Here is a 20,518-nt window from a genome sequence, read left to right as displayed (position 1 = left end):
GTGCCTCTCCCTTTGTGATGGTGAATAGAGTAAATTATAAAAATTGTAAGAATATCTGCAAAAAGAGAATGCAAAAAAGGAAATAGAACTGCAGCACCCAGGATTCCCGCGTGGTCCCCCACCGCAGTACTGACTAGGCGATACCGTGCTTGACTTCGCAGATCGGACGGGATGCGGTATTTTCACGGTTCTATGGCCGCAGATATGAGGATGGGGTTAAAGGCTGTTTATATACTAAAACTATAAAGAAAAAGTTATTTAAGCATTTCATACCAATTGTGTACCTTGATTTAGTATACATTATATTAGGAGGACGTATGATCCTAGTCAAGGATGCGATATAGTGCCTTTCCTATTGTGATGGTGAATAAAAGAATAATAGGTAAACGAGAGGAGGTCTTGAATAATCTTTTAAGCAAAAAGAGAAAGCAAAAAAGAATGAAATTGAACTGCAGCACCCAGGATTCCCGCGTGGTCCCCCACCGCAGTACTGACTAGGCGATACCGTGCTTGACTTCGCAGATCGGACGGGATGCGGTACTTTCACGGTTCTATGGCCGCAGATGTGAGGAAGTGGTCGAACATTGATCATATACTAAAACTTTATAAGAACGTGTCTTCACTCTCATTCTTCGATTCGGACTCACTCCTCTTCATCACTCCAATACGTAAATAGTACACATGAATTGATAGCAAGGCAAAATGGAGCATTAACGCTCAGCCTATAAGAGTGAAGAGAAAGTTGGATATCAATGGTAATGGTGGTGATGAGGTAAACAAAAGAAAAGAATGGGTATTTTAAAATAAGAACCTGATCTCCAGAGAATATTTTTCTTTTTGATTCGTAGCCGGGAAGAAGAAAAAAAGAATCTTGAGTAAAATATGATATTACCGTGCCAAATTGTTTGTCGTCCAATACGATCGGAAAAATTTTGATGTGAATGTCCATGAGTTGATGATGATGAAGAGAAAAAGAAATTCGTATCGATACAATTGAGACCAGTAAAAAAGATTGAATAATTGAGGTGAAAGAGAGAATAAACTGTTGAAAATCGTGATGAGAAATTTTTTTGCAAAAGCATGCACCAAGATAGAATGAGTAGAAGGTCGTTAAGATCACTGAGCATAGGCATGTGCTTGACCATGCGATTCTGTATAATCTTGTGGTGGGGTATTGGGATGATCCCTGTAAGGCGTCAAAGGTGGCGAGGCAGGCCTTGAAGAAGAAGGATCCATCATCTCGTGTATTTCACCTCTTGTTCCATCATACGTTGTACCGGAAACAGACAAACTCTTTGCTGCTGCTGAGCTATCTCTTTGCCTTTTGAGATAATCATTCTTGATCGCTCTTGCTTCCCAATAACCTTTTGAGCTAATATCCCAATCATCTTCTGGTGCTTTTGTAGGTGGAATAGGTGATGCCCTTCCATCTGTTTCGTCGACAAAGTGACCGTGTAACATTGCAAGTTCACGTGCTTTTTGTCTTTCGTTCTCTGACAACTTCTTCCAATCAACAGAACCATTGATAGGATCCTTTTCGTCTTCGTGCGATCCGCTTCCCGTATCAAAGACTTCAGGTTCATCACGCGCACGCCTTCTCTTGAGCCAGTAAAGAAGGATTGCCATGACTGCTAAAATACCAACAAATCCACACACAACACCAACTGCAATCTTTGCAGCAGATGAGAAACCACTGGATTTTTGTGTTGCACCGTCCACTTGGGAATTATCTCCTAGCTGTTGTCCTTGCAATCGAACTTTTTGGAAATCTGCTTGTGCCGTCTGATATCCTCCAGATGAGTTGGTATATAAAGGATATATGCCCAACCATGGATTTGAGCACCATCCTGTTTGGGTCATATTGCTAGGATTAGGATCACAACTGTAAAGGCTGTAAACGCTGCGTAAGAAAGGTGCGCCTAGCACAATATTGGAACTGTACAAGCTAGGATCCATATCATCAGTAAAAGCTTGGAAAGATCCCATGCATCCATTATTGTTTCCACCGAACATGTTGTTAACCTTAAGAGAGGAATCCAGAGGATGGACCGGTACTGTCACGTTGCCGACCGTGATGTTCATATCGATTTCCAGGCTACAATCCAAGTAATATGTAAGTCCGTCCGCAGAAGGTCCAACGTTGTAAGCACCATAAAGAGCGTTGAGGAAAGAAGCTGGCGCATAATTAAAAGGCACACCCGAACTTAGGATAGCAGTTGCCGGTCCTACACTACCAGTATGCGAGAGTGGTATACTTATATAAGACCCATTGACCTTCACGCTCAAATCTGACACCTGCGACTTCCAAGTCCTTGCCTTACCGTCATCATCCGGCAGAACGGAAGACCAGCTGACGTGGCTCTGTCGGTTGGTCGGCAAGTATTCTGGATCATAGTCGCCGAAAGTGATTGTTGAGTTTCCATTTCCTCCATCGGACGGTAGCCTCTGAAGTCCCAAGCCGAAAAATCGCTGACCCATTGGTGCAGTGTACCAAAGTCCCGGTAACAGAGAGCCTGTAAGGCTAGGTTGTGTGATCGAATCGTTGTTGCCTGTTCGTGATGTGCTTAATGTGCTCTGAATGAGTGAGTCCAGAGGCAATGCCATACCAAGCACGCCTGATGCCTGCATTGTGTTCAACTGTTCAGCCTCAACATCATCAGCAGTCAAGAATGCCTGATTAGGAATCAAATCATTGGCAAAAGTGACGTTGGATGTAACGATTGGACCGGAAGCACTTCCTCTCAAGTAAGAAATCTGAACTGATTGACCCGTTTCCAGACCTGTGTCATCTCTAAAGAGAGTGATCTGATATCCCTCTTTGCTCTGACAAGATGCTGTGCCACATTTATCAGCTGCAAGCCAAAAATCTGCAGATCCTGTATCGACTTGCACGTTTAGCGTTTGGCCTTCTACAGTGATTGGGGCGGTGTATGTCAATTGGCCTTGAAGAAAAGTTCTCTTCAGCTGCACGACTGTGCTTTTTGCTACTGCACGTTTTGCCAAGAAATGTGTTGATGATGGCGAGGATGAGCTGCTAGCGACATCATCGCGTCTTGACACATATGAGAGTGGCATTGTTGGTAAAGATGGCGTGTTAGGTTTTGAAGTGTGCTCAATAGATCGACAATGAATTCAAGTCGATGCGACAGATGTCGAATTTGATCTTCAAGACGAAGAGCGGTATTCGATGCGCAAGATCACTTTGAGTGAGTTGTAATAAAGGCGGGGAGGATGAAAGTCGAAGTGAAGGTCGTGTCGAAAATGATGATGAAATTGACAAACTTTTCTTCGATCCTTCGCGAGCGACCGAAAAGAATGACAGCCGAATAAGACGGCTAATCGGAAAAAGTGAGATGAAGGTTAGGGTTGACAGTCGTGATGGCGATCGATTACAAGGAGTAAATGTGTAAACTGTCATGAATGACTACAACATATAATATATTTCTACCACCGATTGACTGGCAAAGAGGGCCTTAAAGGGAGAGGGGCAGAAACACGGTATGAGAATTGAGGCAAAAAGTCTGGGCGCATGTATGCAGACTGTTTTCCTGCCCGATTTTTATTTGATTTTTTTGATTTGGCTAAATCAGTGAGCGTATGCAGCAGTCATGCATGGATTTCAGTGGTTCCCTTAGAAAAAAGGCTGAAAATAGTTTCGGGACGTGAACAAATGCGTGCACTCACTTTCACTTGAGCTCTCCAACCAAATAACACTTTGCCTCATCATAAATGATGCTCTTTGTCTTTAAACCATATGAACTCATTTCTCCGAAAGCTAGGAGCCGTGATTTGAATACTATCTGATTGAGAAAGATGCCGAGTATACTAGCTAAACTGCGTCGCTCATTCTCCGCCTTTATTGTTTGACAAGAAACGCGGAACGGCGCGGAGACTGAAAAAGTGAACGGAATGACGAAGGGGTTGTGTACAGGTAAGATGCCGGGTTTGTTTGATTGTAGTGTAGAAATTAAAAAGCAAATGAAGACGCAATAAAAAAAAGGGGGCATAAGATGCGTGTAAGAAAAGTCCCTCTTCCTCTTGCAGCCAAAATCTGGTGATTAAAAGTCAAAAAAGGGTAAAGCAAAAAAAAGCACGCTAACTGTAAATGATTGTTTACACACACAAAGAGGACAAGCTCGTATACATAAGACGGACAGGCTTCCATAATCGACTGCATACATACATGTCTTAAAGAGTGTTGTTGTTCTTCTCCTAGAGCAATTCATCATGCATTCTCCAGACCAGAATAACATCAATTGCATAAGTGAAAGGAAGCTGTTTTCTTCTCGCAACGGAACTTGATGAACTGTATAACAGATCAAAGTACATGTCACTCTCTTACCACTCTCCGCTCAAAACATCGTCTTGCTTTCATGCGTGACATGCCACTGCCTGCTCCCGCTCTCCGTAAATTAATATTAGCAATTCCGAAATTGGGTCTGGTACCGTTGAAAAGTAAGACTATATAGTGTCTCTCAGGGTTCCAGCTCTCCAAATACTACCCTCAATTCTGATGACAGACCTAAGAATGAAATCGATCAAATTGTATTTCGAACAAGAAAGAGAAAAGGGTAGAAAACATGAAAAGATGTGATGCTTGTACGACGATCAAGTCTGGAAGATCATAAACAGACAGAGGGAAAGGCGAGAGAGCATTCGTTATGGTGTTTGATGAGGAAAACAGGTAGAAATGGAACGTATGGTATTGTGGAGAGAGATTGACTTCATGGTTGTTTTGCATTTGATTTCCTACCGACCAATCTTGAGCTTTATGTCATTCAATAGCCGGCCCCAAGACTTGAGCAAAATCAGGCATAATTGAGCCGTTCTCAGAACCATTCCCCGTTCACCATCACCAAACTTCTATCACAACTCAGCATCCCGCACGCGCCCAACGTGATTCGATCAGAGTACTGTGCACTTGTTCTTCCTTGCACCGCCACGTTTGCTCAACAAAGCCGCTCTGGTTGCGTGTTCAAATACTTCACGAACACCTTCTCCGGTCTTTGCACTGCATTCTAAATAACGAACTGCTCCGATCTTTTGTGCGACTGCCATTCCTTCTTCGGGGCTAACAGGTCTTTGACTTGTTTTACGTAATTCTTCAATAATCTTTGGATCACGACGTAAATCTTTCTTGCATCCTACCAAGATGATTGGCAAATTTTGACAAAAGTGTAAAACCTCTGAAATCCATTTCTCTTGTACGTTGTCCAACGAATCGGGACTATCAACTGCGAAACAGATCAAGATCACATGTGAATCTGGATATGAAAGTGGTCGAAGACGATCGTAATCTTCTTGTCCTGCCGTATCCCAAAGGGCTAGTTCGACATGCTTTCCGTCAACTTCAACATCTGCAACATAGTTTTCGAAAACGGTAGGGACGTATACCTGGAAAGAATTAAAGAATGGTCAGCATTCACAGTCAGATTGCGAGAGATTGACAGGACATCATACATACCTCTGGGAACGTTCCACGACTGAAAACGATCAAAAGACAGGTCTATGGTTTGAAAGAAAAGGAGAAGAAGTGCGCATTGTCAGTTATGATCCTGCATTCAATTTCCACAGATTGCGATTACATACTTTACCACAAGCACCATCTCCTACAATGACGAGTTTTCTACGAAGAGAATCACCAGCGCTCATTTTGTAAGATTATGTAACGGGTCTTGATGTGAGATTCACAAGATGGAAAGAGGAGAGTATCGTTGGAAAAGCTTTGATTGCTTATCTTTCGTTTGTGGCGATAGATCCAATTCGATGTCGTAATAAAAAAACGTGAGGTGTTTCGATCACAAACAAAAATTAAAGTGTGATCTTACTCTTGAGCTTTAACGTTCAAGTGACGTTGGACTGTATGTCGAAAAAGAGAGATGAGTTCGATGATGGTAAAGGGAGCTGACTTGTGAGACTTACCCCTCCAGCAACATCCTAATTTGTCCTGCTTGAGTGTGTGTGTGTGTGTGTGCATGTGCGTGTGTGCGTGTGTGAGTGTGTGCAAGTTTCCCAATTTGCCCCTGGGTTTGTGCGAGCAGCTGCAACGCGCGCGGTCTGGCCGGAGAAGATACTCTGAGAGAGTGTGTAACTGCCGCTGTATACAAAAATAAAGGAAGCTAAATACAAAACAATTCAATTCAATCAAATACAATTTTCTCTTTTTATCGCATGAGTTGCGCAGCAGCACTAATTCAAACTAGCCTAGCAAGCAAGAGCACAGCCTCCGTGGAAATGAATAAATGCTGTTTCTCCGTTTTGACTAATATTCATCAGCTTGATTAGTATTCTCCGACCCAAAACATCGACTGACTTCCAAAGACATGATAAGATAGCTCTCTCATTATATCTTTCTTATCAGTCCTGTAACGTTGAGTTCTTCTCAACATACGTCTGATCGACATGGTACGATTCCATATTACAAAAGAGGTTGAAAGAATGCTTGAATCTTTCGGCGGCTTAGATTGCATTGGCGGCCAAACTGTAAGCGAGCATTACACACGCGCTTTTCGGCGCGTCGGGTTATGTATTCATTCCGCTATTTAGCGTGGTTGGGCTAAAAAGGAAAAAAAGAAGATCACGTTTAATAAATGACAGCATTCTTCTTAACAGTTTACACTTTTACCTTCTTCCCCTCATTCAAGGTATCAACAATGGCTAGAAAGCAGGCCGCTTCAAACGGTCGCAAGTCTACCGCTAATGGCAATGGCACAAGTGCAACTAAACATGCACAAGAAGTTGCCGAAACAAAGACTGCTCACGATCAGATCAAACGTGCTCAAGACACGGATTACAAACATTCTTACGGTCATGTAGATATGCGTGATGAACAAATTATTGGAGGAGGAAAGGAGCGAGCTTTGGTCCGCTACAACCCAGGTATCGTAATCTCTGAGAAAGGTCGTGAAAGCGATAAAAAATTGGACGAGCATGAAGAATACGAATTCGGTGGACCCTGGGGTGTCACTGCAATGATGACTTTGTTCCCTGTTTTGATGTATTACCTTTGGATCTGCTTATGGTTCTATGATGGACAATTTGTCATGCCAAAGAGTATTGATGATATTCCCGCCTTTTTCTCACGTATGGGACAACACGTCTATGAGGATGCTTTCCCAACCGTACGTGCTTTCCGTGATTATGGTGGTTTGATGGTATTCCAATTCGTTTTGGCTGTTATTGTGCCAGGTTACATGCAAGAAGGACTGCCCGTCCCATCCCTCAACTACAAGACTTTAATGTACAAGTGCAACGCTTTGGGATGCTTCTACATCACGCTTATCGTCAGTGCAGCCCTTCATTTGAGTGGTCTTTATCGTTTGACGACGATCATCGAACACTTTGGTGAATATATGACAGTGTCTATGATTGTAGGTTTTGCTGTCAGCTTTATCACGTACTTCCACGCCGTCTGGACCAACACGGCGCACAGAATGAGTGGCAACTTTGCTTATGACGTTTTCATGGGTGCTGCATTGAACCCTCGTATCGGTCCCGTTGATCTCAAGATGTGGTTGGAAGTGCGTATTCCTTGGGTGTTGTTATTCTTGATCTCCGTTAGCGGTGCATGCAAGCAGTACGAAGTGTATGGATACGTCACGCCCAACATGGCTTTCATGGTTTTGTGCACAGGATTGTACATCAATGCATGTGCTAAAGGAGAAGAATGCATTCCTCAAACATGGGATATGTTCCACGAGAAATGGGGTTTTATGGTCATCTTTTGGAACTTTGCCGGAGTTCCTTTCACATACTGCTACAGTATCGTTTATATGGCCGCTCATCCACCGCATTATTACCGTTTCAGTACGCCAACGTACATTGCCATGTATTCGCTTTTGATCTTTGTTCATTGGGTCTTCGATTCGTCTATGGCACAAAAGTCTCGCTTCCGTATGCAATTGCAAGGTACATTGAAGATCAGAAATGCGTTCCCGCAATGGCCATGGTCAACGTTGAGTGATCCACGTTATTTGCAAACTGAACATGGAAATGCTCTCTTGATTGATGGTTGGTGGCAATACTTACGCAAGCCAAACTACTCAGCCGATTGGACCCAATCCTTCCTTTGGGGAGCATGTGCTGGAACAAGAAGCATTATTCCTTACTATTACGCTTTGTTCTTCTTGGCCGTTTTGACACATAGATGTGGTCGTGACTTTGAACGTTGTGCACGTAAATACGGTAAAGATTGGGAAAAGTATTGCAAGATTGTTCCTTATCGATTCATTCCGTTTGTGTATTAATTGGTATGAATATACTGATACCCTTCACACTCTCAATAGAGTACGATTCTCTCTCCACGCTCATTACCCATTACTATCTTGAACAAACATTCCCGCTCTTTTGCATCATTTGCTTTTGAGTACTTTGTAAGATAGGTTCTCAGCCGCATTCAATAAAATGTAGTACCTACGATACCGATCAGAAGTAACGTTGTCCGAGTGTAGTTGTATGAAGTATGTTCCCCGGGCATAACATCGTCATCAGATATGATCAAAGTAGCCGGAAATAAGACTGGATCAGATCGCTGATCGGATATAAGCCTCATGCATCACATCAGATGCATGCCAAAGGATGACACAACTCCGATCTTGGAGGAATCTTTTGTGCAACACAGAGACAATGTCACACGGGAAGGTGTTGTTGCATGCAGGATCAACACTTTCTATCCAACGCGTATACGCGCCGCGTTTTTATGGAGTGCAATTTGTACGCGTAAATACGTACAATGAACGCGAATGAAGTAGAGAAAGAGTGTTTATTTTGTTGATTGAGTGAGTCTCTTTTTTTCTTTTCTTTTAAGCACGCTGAACTTCGCGTGTATGTACGCGTAAAAAGGTTCAAAAAGCAACTCGCTCAACATTCAACACATCCCCCTCAACTCCCACCATCTTCCTTCCTCTCACAACAATCTTCTTTTGTTGGACTACTTCCTGTTCCTTTTCTTCCATCTCTATCAATTCTATCGTGCTATACAAGCACAACAGAATAGAGGATCAGGTCAATAAATAGCAAGCATCTTTGTCATCGCTATCGGATAGCATTGCAAGTTGCCACTAGACAAATCAGATAACTCCACAACTCACATCACTTCACATTCCTTTTCAACATGATCTACGTATACAAGAGAGGTGAGTATCTTCACTACAAACGCGTTTATCACGTCTAAATCGCGTCATCGCAACCAATACTGACAATCTTGTTTCTCTTTCCTTCACATAGACGGACGCAAGGAGGCTGTCAAATTTGACAAAGTCACCGCACGCGTTTCCAAATTATGCTATGGTCTCGATTCAGTATTCATTGATCCCATCGAAATTACCAGAAAAGTCATTGACGGTATTTACGATGGTGTCACAACAGTTGAACTTGACAATTTGGCTGCTGAAACTGCTGCATACAAGACTACAACACATCCTGATTATGCCGTCTTGGCAGCACGTATTGCGATCAGTAACTTACACAAAGAAACACGCAAATCATTCAGTCAAGTCATCAAAGATTTGTTCGAATACGTCAACCCACGTAACGGAAAGCATAGCCCAATGATCTCAGAAACAACATATAACGCAATCATGAAGAACCAAGCACAATTGGACTCAGCAATCATTTACGATCGTGATTTCCACTACAACTTCTTTGGTTTCAAGACATTGGAACGATCATACCTCTTGCGTATCAACGGCAAAGTTGCTGAAAGACCACAACATATGTTGATGCGTGTTGCCGTCGGTATTCACGGAGAAGATGTTGAAGCCGCAATCGAGACATACAACCTCTTGAGTGAAAAATACTTCACACATGCATCTCCAACCCTTTTCAACGCTGGTACACCAAGACCGCAAATGTCATCATGCTTCTTGGTTTCCATGAAGGATGACTCTATTGATGGTATTTATGATACACTCAAGATTTGTGCTATGATCTCCAAGAGTGCAGGTGGTATCGGATTAAACATTCACAACATTCGTGGAACAGGATCGTACATTGCAGGTACAAACGGAACAAGTAATGGTATTGTTCCAATGTTGCGTGTCTTCAACACAACTGCTCGTTACGTCGATCAAGGAGGTAACAAGAGACCAGGTGCATTTGCCGTTTATGTTGAACCATGGCATTCAGATGTGTTTGAATTCTTGGACTTGCGCAAAAATCACGGAAAAGAAGAAGTACGTGCACGTGAATTGTTCTATGCTCTTTGGATTCCAGACTTGTTCATGAAACGTGTTGAAGAGAACGGTGAATGGTGCTTGATGTGCCCTAACGAAAGCCCTGGCTTGGCCGATTGCTACGGTGAAGAATTCGAAAAGCTTTATGAATCATACGAAAAACAAGGCAGATATGTCAAGAAGATCAAAGCACAAAAGTTGTGGTATGCCATCCTTGAATCACAAACAGAGACTGGAAACCCATTCATGTTGTACAAAGATGCAGCAAACAGAAAGAGTAACCAAAAGAACTTGGGTACCATCAAGAACTCCAACTTGTGCACAGAAATCATCGAATACTGTGCACCTGATGAGGTTGCTGTATGCAATTTGGCATCAATTGCTTTGCCTACATTTGTTGATCCTGCCACAAAGACATACGATTTCAAGAAGTTACACGCAGTTGCCAAGGTGATCTGTGGTAATTTGAACAAGATTATCGATATCAACTATTACCCAGTCGAAGAAGCACGCAGATCTAACATGCGTCATCGTCCTATCGGTATCGGAGTCAACGGTCTTGCCGATGCATTCATGATCTTGGGCATGCCCTTCGATTCACCCGAAGCACGTAAGCTGAACGTTCAAATCTTTGAAACAATTTACCATGCTGCTTTGGAGAGAAGTTGTGAATTGGCCAAAGAATTGGGAACATATGAAACATACGAAGGATCCCCTGCAAGCAAGGGAGAATTGCAATATGATATGTGGAACGTTACACCTTCAGATCTATGGAATTGGTCTGAACTAAAAGAAAAGATTGCAGAGCATGGTTTACGTAACTCTCTCTTGTTGGCACCTATGCCAACTGCATCTACCAGTCAAATTTTGGGTTTCAACGAATGCTTTGAACCTTTCACTTCAAACATTTACACCAGACGTGTGTTGGCAGGAGAATTCCAAGTTGTAAACCCATGGTTGTTGCGTACATTGGTCGAACAAGGATTATGGTCAGAAACGATGAAGAACAGAATTATTGCTCACGGTGGATCAATTCAAAACGTTCCCGGTATTCCAGATGATATCAAGAGATTGTACAAGACAGTTTGGGAAATCAGTCAAAAGGCAATCATTGATATGGCAGCTGATCGTGGAGCGTTCATCTGTCAAAGTCAAAGTTTGAACATTCACTTGAGTGCACCTACTTTCGGACAATTGACAAGTATGCACTTTTATGGATGGAAGAAAGGATTGAAGACGGGTACTTATTACTTACGTACAAGACCTGCTGCCAATGCAATTCAATTCACAATCAGTCAAGAAGAACAAGTTGCCGCTAAAGCAGCCAAGAAGAAAGCTGTTGGCGCACCTGCACCAGCAAAAAGTGAACAAGCGCGAGCATTTGTTGCCGCAAAGGCAGATGGAGATGTTGAAAAGGTTACCAGAAGTGTTGGTCAGATGGGCATTGATGCTTCGATCACACGTGATGGACCTGGAGATAATCAACTTTCTCAAGATAGCGGAGCATCAACTCCTCTATCCACTCTTGTGAACGAAAGTGAAAAGAGTGAAAGTGTCGTTGACCCAAAAGAAGATGAAGGATACAAACGTGCTTTGGCAAGACAGCGTGAAAGAGAATTAGCAGATGCAAAACTACAATGTTCATTGGAGAACAAAGAAGCATGCTTGATGTGCAGTGGTTGATTGCGTTTTGTGTTCTATTGTTGTATTACTTTCTCTTCTCCGTCATTCAAAACATATCATATTATCCATACTTACATCATTGTATGACAGTCTATCTTTTTCCTTTGCTCTTTCATCTTTTTTCTGTGTTTATTTTCTCTCTCTCATTCGTACGACAATCAATGTATAGCTTTTCTGCATATGCTAGTGTGAATGAGTATGTTTGATCGTGTGACAATTGCCAAGGAACGAACGCATTTGTGTGTATGTATGTATGTACAAGCGAGATATGTAGATGCAAAAAATAAAAAGCGCGAACCTGATTGATGGCTACCAAACCACAGGCGAACGATTTGTTGGGGAAAAGAAATTAATTTAATTTAATTTAAATGTATTTTAGTGCGGTGATTGTTTTCCGCGTGTGGAGATGATGTTAAGCCGAAGTCCCCGTTAGCTGGGTACGAGAAGAAAGGGGAATGCAAAACAACCAAAAAAGTCTCCGAAAGTCAGGACTGATGCAAGCCGCTAATCATTCTTTAGTAATATTGCGTCTGTCTCTCTTGGTCCGGTCTTCGGTCTTGGGTTTTTGCCGTACAACTTGACAGGAAGAAGAAAAAAAAACTATCATTTGAAAGAATGAAAATAATCAATACTTCTCCTCCTTCCCTCCCTCATCATCCTGTCTCTGTCTTTCTAAGATGACTTACCCATTGGACAAAGTGGGCACAAAAGTGTCAAATTTGCTCCACTATCAACCTTATCCGGCTTACCCTTTCAAAGATACCGTTTTGGCACACGTGTTTCCCAAAACATTCTTTGATTGGTCACTTCAATTAGCCGTCCCAGTCACTTTCGCTTTGCTTTACTATACAATCGCACATTCTGCCAATCATTTCCAGAGTGGATTCGATCATACAAAAGGTGACTCTTTCAAGGCAAAAGTGTTGAGAGCGGTCGTGATCCTTCACAATGCCGGCCTTTGCCTTTACAGCTTTTTCACTTTCTTCATGTCAGCTCCAGTCGCTTTGGACTTGTTTGCTCAAGGTTGGAGAGCAGCAGGACATGAAGGTTTAAAGTTAGCATTATGCTCTATACCCGCAACAAACAGTTTGATCGGTAGATGGAGTTATATCTTTTATCTTTCAAAGTATTACGAAGTGATGGATTCGATCATTTTGTATCTCAAAGGCAAGAAGATTGGAAATTTGCAATCTTATCATCATGCCGGTGCTTTGTTTAGCATGTGGATCGCATACAGATTACAAGCTCAAGCCGTTTGGGTGTTTGTCGTTTTCAATTCGGGTGTGCATACGTTCATGTATGCTTATTATTTCTGTGCCGCTCTCAAATTACCATTCCCAAAAACGTTGAAGAGAAATTTGACAACTTTGCAAATCTTACAAATCGCAAGCGGTACATTGTTGGTGAACTTGTACTATTTCCTCAAATTGGACCCAGTCTATGTTTATGGTCAATTATTGGGAAGTGGTGTCAAATCAGTTTTGCCATCTGCAATCTTTGCATCAAACGGACATGATGCTTCTTTGTTAGCCACTGCACAATCCGGTTTCAGTAAAGCACTATTTGGATCGTCAAAGAGTGCTTTGACTGCATCTGCAGCAGGACAATCTTTGATGCAATTGAGCACATACGCACAAGCAAGAGCAACATTCCCTGCAAGTCAACGTGATAGTTGTATAGAAACAACTGGTTCGGCTGTTGCAATCCTTGGTAATACGTTGTACATGGGACCTCTTTTGGTCTTGTTTGCCAACTTTTTCATCTCGAGTTATTTCAAGCAACAACAACAAAGCAAAGCAAACGGCTTCGCTAAGGGTAAACAACAAAACGGTAATGGCAAAGCCGTTAATGGTAAGCACTAGATGCGCTTCTTGAACATCAAATGAATCGTACCGTCGTTATATTTCTTTAAAATCATAATTTTCTTTTGATACCTGTAATCACAGAGGATGTGGTACTTGTATACCATCTTTTCTTGCTATAATGGAATAATTGAATCAATCGACAAGCATTACCTTTAAACTTCGATTCAACATTTATGATATTCACGATTTACTCAACTTTGAACCCTAGACTTGTGAAAATATGCTAGCGCAAAGCAGGCGAAACGCCGTTTATAGCTCAACGCTTGTCTGCGTATGTGGAGATTGAGAACGACAAAACTTCTTAAATTGTTCAATCATCCCAAGGTCTTTCATGTCACTTGCTAGTATTGCACGACGGACAGCCTCTCACGCACCAATCCAAGCAAGACAATACGCCATAATGTCATTCAAGCCATCCTACAACTACATCACCGCATCAGACTTTGCCAAAGCATGGCGAGAGCAAAACAGTAAGCCCAGTCAAAAAGGCTGGACGGTGATTGATGTACGTGATGATGATTTCGAAGGAGGTCATATAAAAGGTTGTAGAAACATTCCTTCAACGCAATTTCCTGATCAAGTTGAAAAATTAGTTGAAGAACTAAAAAATGCAAAAAGTGTATTGTTTCATTGTAGCCTCTCACAGGCTCGTGGTCCAAAAGCTGCAAGGATTTATAAGGAAACACGAGAAGATGCCATACAAGCCGGAAAGATTGATAGCAAACAAGAACAGAATGTCACTGTCTTACGTGAAGGATTCTCAAATTTCGGAGCATTGTACAAGAATGAAGAAGACTTAGTAGAAGATTACGATGAAGAATCTTGGAAATATCGTTAAAGAGAGGACCATATCATTTACAACCAAGATCAAAAGAATAGAATTTACATGGTATTGCCATCGCATGCTTGTTTCCAAGCCATATCAAACGAGGACCATCCCATAGGAGGACTTTGACAAATTTTCAAATCACGTACAAACATTTGATGTGTTGAAGGCGTTTGAGGTTTTGCATTTTGCATAACATTTCCTCCAATGGCAATATTGAGCATGATTTGAAAATGTGAGAATGGCCTTATACCTTTTGGCACATTCGCACGCATTGTAGGCTTTCCGTCAAAGAACCAAATCAATCCTCTTTCTGACCAACAAAAACCATAAGTGTGACCGGTTGTATGTTGATCTTTTGAAATTGGGTGATAGCGTACCCTGTGTTTGTTATAATCTTCTCCGTTAAAATGACCCCAATGAGCACAATTTCCATTCTCATGTTTACCATCCCAACCCTCACAGATATCAATCTCTCCATCACCTGGCCACGTGAAAGGCTTCTTGGGTAATAGCCAAAACGCATACCAAATCGCCTTACCTTGAGGAGCTTGAATGTGTGCCTCTACATATCCACGCTCAAGGTCCAAGCATTGTTTACTGACCAATCGAGCACTTGTATACGAAACACCATTAGGTTTTTGATCGTCTTTTTCTATATTTGCACAAATGACGAGCGCATCCCCTTGTGCAGTGATGTACGCATTCTGCGGTGAATCAGTGTACGTTTGCAATTCTTCATTTCCCCATCCATGTCCTCCTATATCGTATGTGAACGAGTGAGAGATTGGCTTTGTAAGATCTGGTGTCCAGTAAATGTTTTCTGTTGCGTGGGAAGTCATTTTGGTTGTAAAGAGGGAGAGCCCCCTTCACTCTTTCATCAAATCACAGCACAACAATACGCCTGGCCAATCTGTTCCGTCTACGTGTTTATTCGGAACGCCAAAAGGACCAATAATGCGAAAGCCTTGGGATTGATAATATTCACGAAGACCAAAAGGAGGTCCGGCAAAACAATCAGAAAATAAAAACCTCTTTCCTTCTTTTCGTGTAAGGGATTTGCAATAATCCAATAATGCTTTTCCAACACCTTTACTGAGATTGTCCGGCGTGTTTCTATCGGAAATGAGTCTATCTAAATAAAGGAAATCTTTGGATTCTATAGTTGATCGAATATGCGCTCGTAATTCTTCAACGTTTGTGACGTATGTTGGAAAGACGGCATCCACAGTTGCAGCACCACACTTGATTGTTTGTCTGCCGTCTTGAGAAAGCTTTTCAGCAATAACTGTTCTTATATATTGATCTCCCTGTAATTCTTCTTCACTTTTGATGACTAATTGTTTGATGAGAGTAACTGCCCTTTCTCTTGTACTGAATGGTTGATTTCCCCATTGATTACTTCCTACGGTATCTGTAAGATATCTCACTGCTGAATCATGAGCTTGTAAGATGAACGTTGAATCTTGTTTTGCTTCTTGAGCAGGTCGGATATGAAAGCCGTTATTCATTGAATTGTCAGCGGCGGCGGGGTATGAGCGGAAGAAATGAATCTAACCGCCGGTTGAAGCAATGAGCTTGAATGCCAAGATTGTTTTGCTTGGCAGGAACTTGGGGGGGGGGGGTAAAAGATTAAAGTTGACAAGAGAGAGAATAAACGCGTCTCTTCTTTTACTCTAAAAGCCAAGAATTCGATAAAAGCCACAGCTCTTGGCAGGTTTGACAGAGAGACTGGTGTTGTGCCTATCTCACAGCACTGAAAATAAAATAATTTAAAGTCGCCGACAGGACAGTGTTGCTTGACATGACTTCTCAACTGACACTAAACACTCCACTTTCGGATCAAAAGAGAGGCAGTGATGAAGAGGAGAACGGAATGAATAACAGGGGAAAAGATCGCAATGAGAACAATTTGTACACGTTGAAATGATTATGAAAGAAGATAATAAAGATCAACTGCACATCACCACTCTTTACAGGCAAAACGATCAATTCTCCCTCCCCAAGAGCATGTACGCCAAGAACTGTCTAAATTCTTGGCCTATCCGACGGTTTATCTTTTGGTCAACAGACCCAAGATTGGACCAGATGTCATTTCATTTAAAAACCAACATCATCCCGCCGGTCTTCATTCTTCTTATCCCCCATCATCATCCCTTTTCCTCTTCCATGCTATTCACATTCAAAAGGTGATAGCATATATTCTGAAGAGAAGTAGACATTTACATACATAACCTCATCCTCACACCAAGGTCAAGATGGATAAGCGCACAGAAACGCAATCAACAAGCGTTTCAATCTCGCTACCAAATGGAGAGAATGAAAAACAACTTCAAGAACATAAACGAAAAGAGAAACCAGCCGAAAAGGTTGAAAAGAATTTTCCAAGAACAACAACAATTTCAAACGCACCACAAGGACCAATCGATCGTGAAGAAGCAATTCAACATGCATACCTTTATCCTGTTGAACCTGTTTTGAACGCTCTTCAAACTGATGCTCAAAAAGGTTTAAAAGAATCAGAAATCGAAAAGAGAAGAGAAGAATTCGGCAAGAATGTTCTGCAAGGTGGAAGTGAAATTAGTATCGCACGTATCTTGTTCAGACAAATTGCAAATGCAATGACGCTCGTTCTCCTTTTAGCATTCGCCGTTTCACTCGGTATCAGATCTTGGATCGAAGGAGGTGTACTAGGATTCGTTGTCGGACTAAACGTCTTAGTCGGAGCCATTCAAGAATACAGTGCTGAAAAGACAACAAACGCACTCAAGAATCTAGCTTCTCCCACCGCAAGAGTGATTCGTTCTGCAAACACATACAGCATTCCAGCCGAAGAAGTAGTTCCAGGTGATATCGTAGAATTGGTCACTGGTGATACTGTGCCCGCTGATATTCGTATCGTCGAAGCAATGAACTTTGAAGCGGACGAAGCTTTACTCACCGGTGAATCATTACCCGTTGCCAAAGATGGTGCAATCGCATTTGGTGATAAAGACAAGGATCCCGAAGAGATTGACGTTCCAGTCGGTGACAGAATCAATATGGCATACAGTTCAAGCAGTGTTACCAAAGGAAGAGCTTTGGGTATCGTCGTTGGAACAGGAATGAATACCGAAATCGGTAGAATCGCAGACGCTTTACGTGGTGCTGATCGTAGCAGCAAGATTCGTGAAGTTAAACGTAACGCACATGGTAAAGCACTTCCTCATAGATACGTTCAAGCAGGTGCTCTTACCGTTTACGATCGTGTTGCTGCATTTTTAGGATTAACAAAAGGTACTCCTCTTCAACGTAAATTATCATGGTTAGCCATCATTTTGTTCTTGATTGCAATCTTATTTGCAATCATTGTATTCCTGGCAAATTTGACTGGAAACGTAAGTCCATGGGGTCAACAAGAAGTAGCAATCTACGCAGTGGCAACGGGTGTTTCCATGATTCCTGCCAGTCTAACAGCCGTTTTAACATTAACGATGGCAAAAGGTGGAAAAGCAATGGTGAAAAGAAACGTAATCGTCCGTAGAATGGAATCTTTGGAAGCCATTGGTGGAATTACAGACATTTGCTCAGACAAGACTGGTACTTTAACCCAAGGAAGAATGGTTGTTCGTAAAGCATGGTTACCTGCTCGTGGTACATACACTGTCAATGAAACAAATGAGCCTTTCAATCCAACACTTGGAGAAGTTTACCGCAACGAAGTCGAGCCTTCAAGCGAAAAAGTATCCGGATCCGATGAAAGCAACTCCGAAAAACAAAGTCAAAGCATAGACGGAGAAACAATGACAGATGGAAGTGCAGGTGATAGCAAAGTGATTGAAGATGGTAAATTTTCCAATTTCCTAAACGTTGCTTCTCTTTGCAATACGGCAAAAGTGTTTAAAGATAATGAAACAAACGAATGGCTTGCTCATGGTGACCCAACAGAATGTGCAATTCAAACTTTTGCTTGCAGATTCGGTTGGGGTCGTACGAAACTTACAAAGATGGACGATAACGTTGGTGAACGTGATGAAAGGAAGAAGAAAGCGCCTTGGAAGCAAATCAGCGAATATCCTTTCGATAGCAGCATCAAACGTATGGCAGTCACTTATACAGACAAACAAAACGATCGCCATTTAGCATTCATGAAAGGTGCCGTCGAACGTATTTTGGATGCTTGCACAACCGTACAGATGGAATCCGGAAATGAAAGTATCAACGATGAATTCAAACAACGTGTTTTGGACAATATGGAAGCTTTGGCTGCAGGTGGCTTGCGTGTTTTGGCTTTGGCAATGCGCCCTTTGACCAAGTCGGAAGTCGATCAAGATTCTGACCTCGATCGTGAAGACGTAGAGAAAGATATGATCTTTTTGGGTCTTATCGGTCTATACGATCCTCCTCGTCCAGAAACGGCAGGAGCAGTAGAAGTTTGCAGAAAAGCAGGAATCAAAGTTCACATGTTAACAGGTGATCATCCTGGAACGGCAAAAGCTATTGCATTGGAAGTTGGAATCGTACCACGTGATACAAGAAATATGTCAAAAGCTGAAATTGATGCACTCGTCATGACTGCAACTCAATTCGATCGTCTTTCAGAAGATGAAATCGATCAATTGCCTCAATTGCCACTCGTTATCGCTCGCTGTGCTCCTCAAACAAAAGTACGCATGATCGAAGCTTTGCATAGACGCAAAAGACTCTGTGCAATGACAGGAGATGGTGTCAATGATTCTCCTTCTCTCAAAATGGCTGACGTTGGTGTGGCAATGGGTTTGAATGGAAGTGATGTTGCAAAAGATGCAAGTGATATCGTATTAACCGATGACAACTTCGCCTCAATCGGAAATGCAATCGAAGAAGGAAGAAGAATGTCTGATAACATTCGCAGATTCGTCTTACATCTTTTGGCACAAAATATCGCTCAAGCGTTCTTACTCTTAATCGGTCTCGCATTTAAAGATGGCGCTGGTTTTTCCGTTTTCCCAATCAGTCCTGTCGGTATCATGTTTGTCATCATGCTCACTTCCGCTTTACCTGCAATCGGTTTGGGAATGGAAAAGGCAAACAGAGGAATCATGTCTCGTCCACCAGATGATCTTTCACACGGTATCTTGCCACCAGAATTGATGTTGGATTGCGCCGTTTACGGTATTTTGATGGCCGCTTTGTGCTTGGCAACTTTCACAATCAGTCTTTACGGTTTCGGTCCTTCATTCTTGGGAGATGGTTGCAATTCCGGTTATAACCCATCTTGCCAACCTGTCTTTTTGGCCCGTGGGGCCACTTTGACGGTAATGATCTGGTTCAGCTTATTATTGGCTTGGGGTTTATTGGACCTTCGTAGAAGTTTCTTCAATATGCGTTCAGGTCATTCAATTTGGACTCAATGGTTATTCGATGCATACAGCAACAAAGTTCTCTTCTTTTCCGTCATCTTCGGAATTTGTTTCAGTATCGCAATCCTTTATATTCCCGTTATCAATGATGACGTCTTTTTGCAAAAAGGAATTTCATGGGAATGGGCAATCGTTATCATCACCTCAATCCTCTTCTTTGGTGGAATCGAATTATGGAAATGGGGCAAAAGAATTTATTTCCGTAGAAAAGAATTCGCTCAACGATCTCATTCTTTTGATGAAGAAACTGCCAACAACAATAAAGTTGAAAAATAATCTCCTTAGTTCTTACCTTCCCACAAATGATACCATCATGCTTTTGTATATTTATTAAAGTCGCATACTATATTTTGAATAGATGATAATCAAAACACATTTTAAGAATTGGGATTGTATGTTCCATTGAAAGAAAGATCTACGTATATATGATCGATCCTTAAAAATACATGAAGGAAAATAGTACATTATGTTATGAGATGCAATAAAGATATCTTTTATATGTTAAAAATGCGTAATGACGAGAAGAAGTTGTAAAAAAAAAAACATATTACAAAGATGCGATGGAAAGAATTATCGCATCTGAGAAAGAAT

At 41.8% G+C, this 20,518-nt stretch overlaps 9 protein-coding genes across 9 annotated transcripts; 5 read left to right on the top strand and 4 right to left on the bottom strand.

Annotated features, from left to right (window-relative positions):
• Nucleotides 1-820: 820 nt before the first annotated feature.
• FA14DRAFT_159144 (acid protease) lies at nt 821-3,498 on the bottom strand. Its single transcript, XM_025498075.1, has one exon. The coding sequence runs from the start codon at nt 3,073-3,075 to the stop codon at nt 1,117-1,119; it is 1,959 nt and encodes a 652-aa protein (XP_025357075.1). The 5' UTR covers nt 3,076-3,498; the 3' UTR covers nt 821-1,116.
• Nucleotides 3,499-4,519: 1,021 nt separating this feature from the next.
• On the bottom strand, nt 4,520-5,875 carry FA14DRAFT_140715 (putative GTPase Rho1). Its single transcript, XM_025497108.1, has 3 exons — nt 5,590-5,875; nt 5,465-5,506; nt 4,520-5,394 (listed from the first exon to the last, which is right to left on the bottom strand). Exons 1-3 carry the CDS (start codon nt 5,650-5,652, stop codon nt 4,906-4,908), a joined length of 594 nt encoding a protein of 197 aa, XP_025357074.1. The 5' UTR covers nt 5,653-5,875; the 3' UTR covers nt 4,520-4,905.
• A 413-nt stretch (nt 5,876-6,288) lies between these two features.
• On the top strand, nt 6,289-8,418 carry FA14DRAFT_159143 (putative ERG4-sterol C-24 reductase). Its single transcript, XM_025498074.1, has one exon. The coding sequence runs from the start codon at nt 6,654-6,656 to the stop codon at nt 8,244-8,246; it is 1,593 nt and encodes a 530-aa protein (XP_025357073.1). The 5' UTR covers nt 6,289-6,653; the 3' UTR covers nt 8,247-8,418.
• A 471-nt stretch (nt 8,419-8,889) lies between these two features.
• Nucleotides 8,890-12,049, top strand: FA14DRAFT_129037 (putative RNR1-ribonucleoside-diphosphate reductase large subunit). The gene is made up of 2 exons (XM_025496884.1): nt 8,890-9,134; nt 9,226-12,049. Exons 1-2 carry the CDS (start codon nt 9,113-9,115, stop codon nt 11,853-11,855), a joined length of 2,652 nt encoding a protein of 883 aa, XP_025357072.1. The 5' UTR covers nt 8,890-9,112; the 3' UTR covers nt 11,856-12,049.
• A 483-nt stretch (nt 12,050-12,532) lies between these two features.
• Nucleotides 12,533-13,871, top strand: FA14DRAFT_166349 (uncharacterized protein; the record flags this gene model as incomplete). Its single annotated transcript, XM_025500022.1, has 2 exons — nt 12,533-13,322; nt 13,386-13,871. 2 exons carry the CDS (start codon nt 12,533-12,535, stop codon nt 13,715-13,717), a joined length of 1,122 nt encoding a protein of 373 aa, XP_025357071.1. The 3' UTR covers nt 13,718-13,871.
• Nucleotides 13,872-14,120: 249 nt separating this feature from the next.
• On the top strand, nt 14,121-14,558 carry FA14DRAFT_117622 (Rhodanese-like protein; the record flags this gene model as incomplete). Its single annotated transcript, XM_025496242.1, has 1 exon — nt 14,121-14,558. One exon carries the CDS (start codon nt 14,121-14,123, stop codon nt 14,556-14,558), a length of 438 nt encoding a protein of 145 aa, XP_025357070.1.
• A 3-nt stretch (nt 14,559-14,561) lies between these two features.
• FA14DRAFT_6583 (concanavalin A-like lectin/glucanase) lies at nt 14,562-15,720 on the bottom strand. The gene has a single exon (XM_025502658.1). It carries the CDS (start codon nt 15,386-15,388, stop codon nt 14,603-14,605), a length of 786 nt encoding a protein of 261 aa, XP_025357069.1. The 5' UTR covers nt 15,389-15,720; the 3' UTR covers nt 14,562-14,602.
• On the bottom strand, nt 15,416-16,057 carry FA14DRAFT_176071 (uncharacterized protein; the record flags this gene model as incomplete). Its single annotated transcript, XM_025500639.1, has 1 exon — nt 15,416-16,057. The coding sequence occupies one exon, from the start codon at nt 16,055-16,057 to the stop codon at nt 15,416-15,418; it is 642 nt and encodes a 213-aa protein (XP_025357068.1).
• Nucleotides 16,058-16,472: 415 nt separating this feature from the next.
• Nucleotides 16,473-20,267, top strand: FA14DRAFT_166348 (sodium transport ATPase; the record flags this gene model as incomplete). Its single annotated transcript, XM_025500021.1, has 2 exons — nt 16,473-16,572; nt 16,986-20,267. 2 exons carry the CDS (start codon nt 16,473-16,475, stop codon nt 20,201-20,203), a joined length of 3,318 nt encoding a protein of 1,105 aa, XP_025357067.1. The 3' UTR covers nt 20,204-20,267.
• Nucleotides 20,268-20,518: the final 251 nt, after the last annotated feature.

The sequence above is a fragment of the Meira miltonrushii genome (genome assembly GCF_003144205.1).
Source record: "Meira miltonrushii strain MCA 3882 unplaced genomic scaffold FA14scaffold_1, whole genome shotgun sequence".
Classification (NCBI taxonomy): Eukaryota; Fungi; Basidiomycota; class Exobasidiomycetes; order Exobasidiales; family Brachybasidiaceae; genus Meira; species Meira miltonrushii.
This window is presented reverse-complemented; position numbering and strand designations above follow the sequence as displayed.

Excerpts from the sequence above, each read along its gene's own strand:
- FA14DRAFT_159144 (XM_025498075.1), bottom strand. The coding sequence starts at position 3,075 with ATGCCACTCTCATATGTGTCAAGACGCGATGATGTCGCTAGCAGCTCA.
- FA14DRAFT_140715 (XM_025497108.1), bottom strand. The coding sequence starts at position 5,652 with ATGAGCGCTGGTGATTCTCTTCGTAGAAAACTCGTCATTGTAGGAGAT. Across the intron at positions 5,507-5,589 it reads GAGATGGTGCTTGTGGTAAA|ACCTGTCTTTTGATCGTTTT; the intron begins GTATGTAATCGC and ends TTCAAACCATAG. Across the intron at positions 5,395-5,464 it reads GTCGTGGAACGTTCCCAGAG|GTATACGTCCCTACCGTTTT; the intron begins GTATGTATGATG and ends AATTCTTTCCAG.
- FA14DRAFT_159143 (XM_025498074.1), top strand. The coding sequence starts at position 6,654 with ATGGCTAGAAAGCAGGCCGCTTCAAACGGTCGCAAGTCTACCGCTAAT.
- FA14DRAFT_129037 (XM_025496884.1), top strand. The coding sequence starts at position 9,113 with ATGATCTACGTATACAAGAGAG. Across the intron at positions 9,135-9,225 it reads GATCTACGTATACAAGAGAG|ACGGACGCAAGGAGGCTGTC; the intron begins GTGAGTATCTTC and ends TCCTTCACATAG.
- FA14DRAFT_6583 (XM_025502658.1), bottom strand. The coding sequence starts at position 15,388 with ATGACTTCCCACGCAACAGAAAACATTTACTGGACACCAGATCTTACA.